The sequence below is a fragment of the Geospiza fortis genome, unplaced genomic scaffold, assembly GCF_000277835.1.
Source record: "Geospiza fortis unplaced genomic scaffold, GeoFor_1.0 scaffold874, whole genome shotgun sequence".
In the NCBI taxonomy this organism is placed as follows: domain Eukaryota; kingdom Metazoa; phylum Chordata; class Aves; order Passeriformes; family Thraupidae; genus Geospiza; species Geospiza fortis.
In genome coordinates, this window is record NW_005054456.1 from 1,089,492 (window position 1) to 1,099,282 (window position 9,791).

The 9,791-nt window shown below is 46.7% G+C and overlaps 1 protein-coding gene across 1 annotated transcript; it reads right to left on the reverse strand.

The window, feature by feature from the left end:
* Positions 1 to 689: 689 nt before the first annotated feature.
* LOC102034361 (adrenodoxin-like) lies at positions 690 to 4,826 on the reverse strand. Its single transcript, XM_005427818.2, has 4 exons — positions 4,578 to 4,826; positions 2,269 to 2,393; positions 1,725 to 1,854; positions 690 to 1,470 (listed from the first exon to the last, which is right to left on the reverse strand). The coding sequence occupies exons 1-4, from the start codon at positions 4,808 to 4,810 to the stop codon at positions 1,350 to 1,352; spliced, it is 609 nt and encodes a 202-aa protein (XP_005427875.2). The 5' UTR covers positions 4,811 to 4,826; the 3' UTR covers positions 690 to 1,349.
* Between the last annotated feature and the right edge of the window lie 4,965 nt (positions 4,827 to 9,791).

Sequence of the window (9,791 nt, forward strand, 5' to 3'; positions counted from 1 at the left end):
CAGCCGCGCGGCCTGGGCCCCGCGGTCGCGCCGACATTCCGTAAATCACAGAACCGCAAAATATCCTGAGTTCGAAGGGACCCTTCAGGATCATCAAGTCCGAGTCCAGGCCCTGTGCAGGACGTGCCAAGAATGCCATAATGTGCCGAGGAGGATTGTCCAAACGATTCTTAACTCAGGATGGATGCTGCTGCCCTGGGAGCCTGTTCCAGTGCCCAGCCACCCTCTGGGTGAAGAACCTTCTCCAGAGATGCAAACTAAACCTCCCCTAACTCAGCTTCGTGCCATTTTCTCGAGTCCTGTCAGTGGCCATGAGACTGAAGACATTGGTACCTGCCCCTCTGCTTCTCGTTGTGAGGATGTTGAAGAACACAATGAAGTCTCACCTTGGTCTCCTCCAGGCTGAACAAACCAAGTCACCTCAGCCACTCCTCATAAGGCTTCCCCTCCAGACCTTTCATTCTCATGGTCCTGCTGTGGACCCTCTCTAACAGAATAATGTCTTTTTTATCTTCAGTGCCCAAAACTATCTGCAGTATCCCAGGTGAGGCCCCACCAATGCTGAGTACAGCAGGACAATCACCTCCTTTGATGGGCTGGCAGTGCTGCGCTCAATGCAGCCAGCCAAATTTCCATCCATCTCCTTCGATTCCAGCCAGTCTCATGGTACCAAAACAATGCATCTTGGTGGTCTAAAAGGCTCATCGTTAGAATTTTATTCGACAGGTGGGATAGTACAGCAATGAGTAGTTTTAACATTTGGAGAAAGTGGCTGCTCACAGCACAGAACAATTCAGGGACCCAAAACATCTCAAGTTCATAGAAGTGGTTCCTGCTTACAGGAACTGTCAGCACACAAATGTCCTCAGTATGCTCTTGCTGGCCAAACTCAAGTCACCTACATCACCAAGCCCATCAGTACACTGACTTGCAAACAGCAATCTCTTCTTAAGCTTCTCAAATTGGAAAAGTCTGCTCCACTTTTAAAGAGCCAAGCCTTGCAAAATTCTCAGCAATTACTCAGAATAGCAGAATTCTTAAATTTCAAAGGAGAAAGTGAGTCACATACAGCAGAGATATTTACTGACACCCACCCAGGGAAATATAAAGCCATACACTTTAATCCAGTTGCGTTCAACAGAGCATTTAAGCACTTAAAATACATACCAAAGACCCTATTAAGCATGCTGCCTTGTTTAAATAAGAGATTTGCCAAACACACCTTTTATACTGAATCAGACCTTTATGGCCTACTGCGAGCCAGCCACAAAAAGCAATAGTGTCAACCAAGAGCTAAGTACCCTGCCACACCTAAATGAGGGTATAAGCTGTGCAGCAGTCGTTTCCAGTCACTGTTTGCTTTGCTTTCCGACCTCCAGCTGCCTCCTCATGTCCGACACATCCATGGGGACCCTCACTGTCAGACCATCCATCCACTTCTTAACGCACACCTGGCAGCCAAGGCGCGATCTGAGAAGAAAACACGAAGTGAGGCTCCTCTGTTCCCCAGGTAAAGGCAGAAATCCCCCACCCACACTGGGATGTCTGGGTCAGGGTGGGTTTTCACTAAAGCTCCTGTTAAAGATCTGCTGGTCCTCAAGAGAAAGCAGCTCTCAAGGCACAGCTGTAGTACAGAACAAGCCCCATGCCCTTGGAAAGAGGTGCCACATGGTGAATCTGCCTCAGAGGCTTGAGGATCTGCTATGATCAGCAGGGAGGCTTACGTGTCAGTGAGTCCATATGCCAAGTCCAGCATGTCTAGCTCTTCATCTGAGATGGCATCAAGCTTTTGGAAGGTGTCCTTGTCAAAGATGAGGTGACAGGTAGAGCAGGCTAATGTCCCTTCACAGGCACCTGGTGGGAAGGAGAGCAAATCAGGAAAAATAAGGGGGTGAGAGAGGTCATCTTTAGCAAGAGTGTGAGAAAAGGCCCTTTAACAGATCTGGAGCATGTCAAAAGAGATGCTAGGAAACACAACAGATGGATGCAGTTTCCAGCCTGCCTCTTCTCTGGGAGAATCATCATCAATTTTCGAATTTTTACATCAGCTCCATGCAGCCAAAAGCACTGACAGAGGCTGCTGGAATGGCAGTGTGACAGTGTGAGGTTACATTGCCAATCTCAGCATGGGGAGCCAGCCAGCAAGCAGCTGGTGGGAAAGGGAAGCTTGTTCATGGTTTTGGCAGAACACAGTGACATACTGTTGCACAATTCCTAAGTACCCACTGGCCCTAACAGCACATGCACATATCCTGCTGCAGCACCTACCAAATCCATCAATGGCCAAGTTGTGATTGACTACCACTTCCAGCAAGCTCTCCCCTTCTTTGGCTGTGGTTGTTAGTCGCTCTCCATCCCGATTTATAAAATGCACTGTCACCTGATTCTCAGAGCTGTAAGACAAATTTGCAAAAATCAGAGGAGTCCACCCTTTTCTGCACATCCACAATTGAGGTCTTTTGGCTGAGTGCTAGAGACATGGCACTTGGAGGGAAATGTGCACACAAACACTTTCTCAAAGGATTGTGCCATGCACATGAGAAAAATTTCAAATTATCCGTTCTCAGTGGCAGGCAAATCTGAGTTGCCCCAAAATACTTCCCACTTTAGCAAACAGCCCACAGAATAAATGTCTATCTGTGCACAAACAAGTGCAGGTGCTCTTCACGTGCTGCCCTGCTTGGGCTGGCTGGCAGAGGGAGCATTTGCAGGTCCCAGGCCTGGGCTGTTAATGCTGGGCAGAGCAATGCAATTACAAGCCAAGTGCTCAGGATCAGATACTAATCCAGCAAGAAGGGCTGTTGTCATTCATGTTTTGCTTCCCTGTTCCTTCCCAAGGGGATTACTTGATGATTGTTCCTCTTCTGCTGTTTTTTCTTCCTTGAAATGCCCACGCCTTTCCTTAACTCCATCACAGGGAGCCTTCTTGTGGTGAGACATGCCCAGCCCCAGATTTTACAGAGCTACTGGGCTGAGTAACTTCCTCTGAGCTGATGTGATCCATGCTCAAGAAAAATTGCTAATTATTTTGACAGCCTGCGAGATTTAATCTGGCCAAGAGTTAGGAACATAGCCATCAGCTTCTCTTAATGATAACTGCAGAAAGGGAATCTGCAAACGAGAGGGAGACAGCATCCAGTTCATCTCCTCCTCTCACACCAGGCTCTCACACCGATCTGGAGAAGGATCCTACCCTGACAGCAGTGTTCAGGATTTCTCACCAAGACAAGCATATCCTGAGACTGTTACATTTGCTAGAGGAAGCAGATGAGCAAACACTGGTTTTTTCCTTAGTGTACATACCAAATGCTCACTTAGATATAGGAGGTCCCAGTTACCCAAAGGTCCCAGCTCCTGTGCTGAAAGAAGGCAGCACCCTGGAAGTGGTTTGGCCTTTTGTCTAGTAACTCTCAGTGTGGCACTGCCCAATTGCCCATCATCCCAAAGCCCAGGGCATTCTCCAGTGGCAGAAGCTTCTCTTTCACCAGTTTCCTTCATAAAGACACCTACAGATATTTCTGAATATGCAATTTAAAGACTAGCTCTCAAATGTCAAAACAAAACAATACAATCATCCTCATTTTTGATGGATCAGAGTAATTTATTCCATTTGTATGGCAAATAGGCATGCTTCTAGGCAATGTTTGGTTTATCTTTATGGTTGAAATAATTTGTTACACAATAGAAATGGTAAAGTGATAAAATTCCACTTAGTGCTGCAACCGAATTTTTCAGCTGGATAACGGTCAGAGGTTTGGAAAGATCTTACCAGGACATGATAAACTCAACACTGCAAATTCAGTGTATGCCAACTGATTATTTCCTTTTAAAAAATAAAATCTCAAACCTTTTGTGACACAGGAAAGTGGTGAAGGAGGTTTCAAGAAAGCAGTTCTTCCCTCATCAATGTTTTCCCTAAAAGATACTTTCCAAGGCCATACAAACCAGCAAGATGCCTACAAGTACTGCCAGAGATAATTTCATAAGCAACAAACCAATTAGAAAGAAATCCCATTGATAGAGTCTTCATAAATCCCCCAAAGTGGGGTTTTCACTCTGACTTTTCTCTAAGGTCAGATAGCAAAATAGTTTATTGTATTTTCTGTGACGGTTGGATCTCTCTCTCAATGCCTAGCAGATTACAGTCTCACCCAGATCATACTAGTCTAGGAGATCCACAAATCACATTTTACCTTCTCTTCCGGAACTATCCCTGAAGCAGAGAGAGGAAAGGCTGGCAGGGAGCCTGCAGTAGTTCCTGCTGTGGAAATGGGCCAAAGAACTCTTTGTCACCTTCATGAGATGGTTCCCAGCCACTATCTGTGGCCCCCACAGCTCTGGAGGCAGGACCAGCACCTCTGACAGGTTCCCACAGCTCCAGGGATGGCAAGCAGCACCTCTCAGGCTGGGTCCTGGCACCACCTTCCTCCCCATCAGCACCTGCTCACCCGAGCTGGTGGTTTCATCCCCCACCTCCCAGAGGCCATGGCTTGGCCAGCCTCTCTCTTCTTCCTTCCACAGGGCAAGGCAGAGGTGCCTCCATCCCTGTGGATGCAGCAAGGCAGCATTTGACCCACCTGGATTCCCCAGGGGCATCCTGGTGCGTGGAGCTGAAGCCTCTCTCTGCCCAGCACCTTGCTGGGCTCTGGTGCTGCTCAGTCACAGCACACAGAAGAACCAGGCGAGTTCTGCTGGTGCTCAGTCTGCTCTGCAAGGGCCGCAGGAGCCCCAGGATGCCGTGAGCCATCCTGCTCCCTGTCCCCTGGGCTGTCCTCTGATGCAAGGACAGCTTGATTAGGCATTTATACATACAGCTGGGTAGGATGGGGGGAAGGAAAGAAAAAAACAAAACATAGTAGGACAGCCTCCCTGGGGGTGGAGGGAGGGAGGAGGGAGGGGAAGCAGGAAGGAAGGATGGACAGAGGGATTGTGTTGGATTTTGCTGCAGTCCAGCCCAGCAGGGCATGGGAATTGGTGGAAGCACAGGAACGTGTGAAACATCACATCCACATGCCAGTTTCCAAGCAATGCTCACTTTGTTCTCTCCAGAACTAAGTCAAATTTCAGGAGAAATATTAATTGTGATGTCTAATCATACAAGGAGTTGCAAGTTGAGGGCTGGAAGAACAGAGAGGCAGGAGTGACGATGACTGCTGCCTTGAGGAGAGGGGCACACAGTTCCTACAGCAATGGAGTGAAAGCAAGACACTGAATTCTGCTCTTGACAAGATGGCACCCAGCCACAACACTGCCTTACCCAATACACCAGGCTCCCATCTCTAAAATATGAATATTCACTTACTTCACATGGTGGTGGTGAGAAGCAACCACACTTAGCTGCTCATTTGCTAAACTCTCTGCTGAAAAGGAGCCTTAAGTTGCAGATAACTATAATTCATTTCATGCTAACTGATAATCCACACTACTAAGCTTTGAAGCCTTGCAGAAGAAAACTCTTAACTTATTCCCAGAAATGGTCACTGGTTTATTCTATCCTCCTTTACAGGGTAAATCAATATGAATTTGAGGGCCAAAAATACAACAGCAAAGACAATTTCAGTTCCTGGTTTCTGTGGAGTTAGGGAACAGCTCTCACCTCAACAGCATGAATGGTTCCTTCCACCAAATTTACAGCTCACCATTTGGTAGGATGTCTGCTTTAATCAAGTTTTTTTAATGTAATAACATACTGGTAGCCAGTAAAAGCAAAAAACAAATGTTGATACTGGACTCTCTAAGCAATTTGTACAGGGGAAAAAACACAGCATAAGACAGAAAATGTCTGCCTCAACACAGATACACACACACAGAGCATTGGATTCACAGTTCTGAAGATGACCAGAAAGTTTTGGCTCTTTGCCCCAAAATGAAAGTTTTCCACCCAAAGCTTTCAGGTTGGAAGGGTTGGAAAGAGGTGCTTAGGCTTTCTGAAAAAAACATCGAAGACATTAAGGAATGCAAGTATTTTCCATAAGCCAGGAGGGAAATATATTCTTCAGTTCAAAGGCAAGTGTTCAAGCATTCAAACATACCTCTCAGACAGCTCCAGTGGAGAAAAATTCATGGGCAATGCATAAAGGATTAAAAAAATATAAAATAATTCTCAGGTCAACTTTTCCAGGTGGTTTGATTTCTCCTACAAGCTGCCCCAAATGCTTCAGACTTCAAAGCCGAATTCCTGAGCTTCATCTCACCCCCAAACTTAAAACTACTCTGTGCAGCTTCTGCAGCTGAGAGACTCTGGGCAGTCCTGCCTTTGCTTTTCAAGCACTACAGAGATGCAGCAGACAGCCCAGTTCTGTCTCTCAGCCATTTCCATGGAAAGAAAGCAAGGCTGGCAAAGAGAGCCACGAGGAGAGAGGCCACAGCACATACAAACCACAAAGCATCTTATCTCTCCAGCAAACCTTGAGCTGAGAGAGATACATTAGATATATGCACAGCAGTTTCCACAGCAAGGACATTTGTGTGTTTGTCTGGCACTGACTTCTCTCCCTGCCAGGAACTCAGAGCACAGCAAGTGACAGGTCAATGTCACCTGATGGAAGACAGGGAAGTCAGGGAGACATTGAGATGCAGCAAAGGGGACAACTGCTCCCTGGTGAAAGCAAAACAATTCTGCTGGGGCAGGAGAGAATCAGGCCCTTGCAGATTTTGGACAGTCTGTTTTAAGATCTTTGAAATACTGAGAAAGGGCAGAAGCAGGATCTCCTTTCTAGAGTAAATCATTGTTCATTTAGCCAAGGGCACAAAAATAGAAAGCTTTGCAAATAACCAGCTCTCCCACAAAAAACAAACCAGCCAATAAAAACCCCAAACCAAACAACCAACTAAACCAATGAAGAAAAAATATCATTGCTTTTGGAAAGAAAAAAAACCAACCAAACAAACAAACCCCTCAAAATTTTGCTTCACAGCTCAGCACATATTTTATAATTAGGCCAGACACATCTGAAGAGAACCCTTAGCTCTGTTTCAAGTATGGTTTGGCAGGAACCAACCTCCCAGCAGTGCACACAGGCACGTTGCCCCCACCTCCCTGGTTTCTTGCCAGCAGGCCACACTCTGTCAGTGCAGTGGCTGTGCCCACACATCCAGTCATGTGCTGGCACATGCTGGTAAGGAAGTGGTTTTCTAGCTTGAAATACATTGTCCAATATCTTCTGTAGCACACACCAATGTGGTCCTCCCTCCCCCCAGTCTAGTATCTTCTGTAGCACACACCAAACAATGTGGTCCTCCCTCCCCCCAGTCTAGGCACTCTCATGCAAATATCCAAAACACCTGTGACTGCCTCAGCTCCGCCTCAGCCCCAACTTCTGCACAAGGAAGTGAACACTGAAATCAGCACTGGCCTAACCCAACCAGAAGATACACAACACCTTTGCAGCCCTCCCCAGTGAGAAGCATACTTGGATTTTTGAGACAGCAAACCCAGCTCCTCTGACCGGCGTTAGGGTTCCTTGCCAGCAGGCAGAGCTGCCCTGGCTCAGTCTCTGCCCGTGCTGTTCACGTGTAGAGGGAGACAAGCTCGTGCTGGTCCCACGGGAGAAGTCTCAGGGGCTGTAGTCAGAGCAGCAAGCACACAGACCCAGGAGCAATGAACATTTCCAGAAGGCAGCCTTCATTAATTGGAAAAGCAAGAACAGCTTGCCCCTGCCCTCCAAACCAGGCCCACTGCCTCACAAATACTGCTGTAGGGAAGCAGATATGGGCTGCTTGCTGACACAGAACTAAAGCACTGAACACAACTAAAATTCACCTTTCCCATTGTCACTTTAAAAACCCATTAACCACCTTTCCTGTTCCAGAGCAAGTTGCTAATAAAAGCAAACAGAACAACTTGTACTGGTTTGACTTTTTGCAGGCCCACAAGCCCAGACAGAGTGCTTTTGCTGCCTCACAAGAGATGCACTGAGCACAGATCTGGGACAAAGTGCACAACCAAGGGAGCTCAAGTCACAGATACTGCCTCAGAGGCTGGGGCTTGGGGAGAAGATTGTAAATGTGCCTCAATTTCTGCATCTCTCAAACAAGGCTGTTTGCCCCATTCTAACCTTCCGTATATGTTCAGCAACCTTCTGAGAATGACACAAACAAAGGAGCAAGAACCAAATTCTCACCACTGGAAGCAGGAGGGCAGACATGCAATCAGAGACGGGCTGGCACTGCAACAAGAGAGCACAATGAATTCACAGCAGGGCTTCTGGACAGCAGCCATGTCTGACAGTGCAGCTGCTCCTGGCTGGGTGAAGGCCACTAAAAAGTTACAGTGCCCCAGCCAAGACCTTCACTTGCACATGCTTCTCCTTCAAGCATCCAGTCAAGGATGCTTCAGAGATGGATGGGAGTGCAATACTGCTGCATGTGGGGCGTGGGCAGCCTTCACCATAACCTCCCAGCTCAAGAGCAGTTTATTTCACACCCCCTTCAAACTTGTTGACTCCAGACCAATCCTGGCCTGTGTTTTGTTAAAGGATGATGCACAACCACAGGCTACAGTAATCATGGGGACTTGTAATTTTTAAATTAGCTCTGCTCACCAGAAATATGTGTATTAACACCTGCTCTGAGCAAGTGCATTCTGACCGTAAATTGAAGGTACAGTCCCTTCCACAAGCATCCAGTATTACTTTTTGCAGTTTCAGCACTACTTTTTCTCTAATAGCCCCTCATTCTTTCCTCCACTTTTCACTATACCCCTCATCCTGACACCTTTCCTGATAATCTTCATCTTGGAATTGCTAGTAATGTTTAGAGTCCCATCACCTGGAGCTAGATACTCATTTAGGCATTGTTCAGACACAGGGACCTGCTCCCTTGCCTACAAACTGCACTTAGAACTGCAAACCTGCAAGACAAAAGCCAGCCTCAGCCTAACATTTCATACATTGAGGCCCAGACCTTTTTTTACAGAATGCTTTGGATTGGAAGGGATAATCATCTAGTTCCAATCCCCTGACCATGGGCAAGGTTGCCACCCATCAGACCAGACTGCTCAGGGCCTCATCCATCCTGGCCTTACACATTTCCAGGGATGGGGCATTTTTCTTACAGAAGTAATTTTTCTACAAGGGAGACATTAACATCACATGTGGCCCAATTTGCATATGGGTATGCAACAGTTATGGGTTGGCATCAGTGACAGAGGAATTCTGCTCTCTGCCAGTTGTCACATGCTCTGAGATTATATGCCCTGGTATAAGACATTTAAATTTTACAGCCAAGATTGAGTTATGCACAGCTGCAAAGCTGGCAGGGAGCAGAGCAGTCATACTGATGGTACAGGGCAAACAAGCCATGCCTTGGGTGCTCTCTGCTTTCTCATTGCAGTCTGTCTTTGTAGGTGCTCAAGCAGCTGCCATACGGGTGCCTACAATTACCATACCTTACCCTGTAACTTGCATTACCAAGTTTAGGGTGCTGGAAAAATATCCTGAGCAAGAAACTAATAAGCTGTTCATCTACCCAGAGAAATCCCTAAAAGGCTTGTCCACATCAAAACAAATCAGAATTTGGAGACTGTGCCCTTGCAATTCCCTGTTTTAGAAAGAGCAAAGAAGAGAAGGAGAAAGCAATCAGTCTTATTTTCTGCTGTTGCTTTGTCCTACTTGGGAGTCAGTGCATCTCAGGCCAAATGCATTAATCTACCAAACAGATTGAACTCAATGAATATTTTACTCTACAGAGTTACTTTGCCTTTTCTTTAGAGTTCTTAATAAATTGCACTGCTTAATAAAGCAACATTGCAGAACCTGCCAAAAGACAGTGTTTCTAGTCCCCCAGCCTTC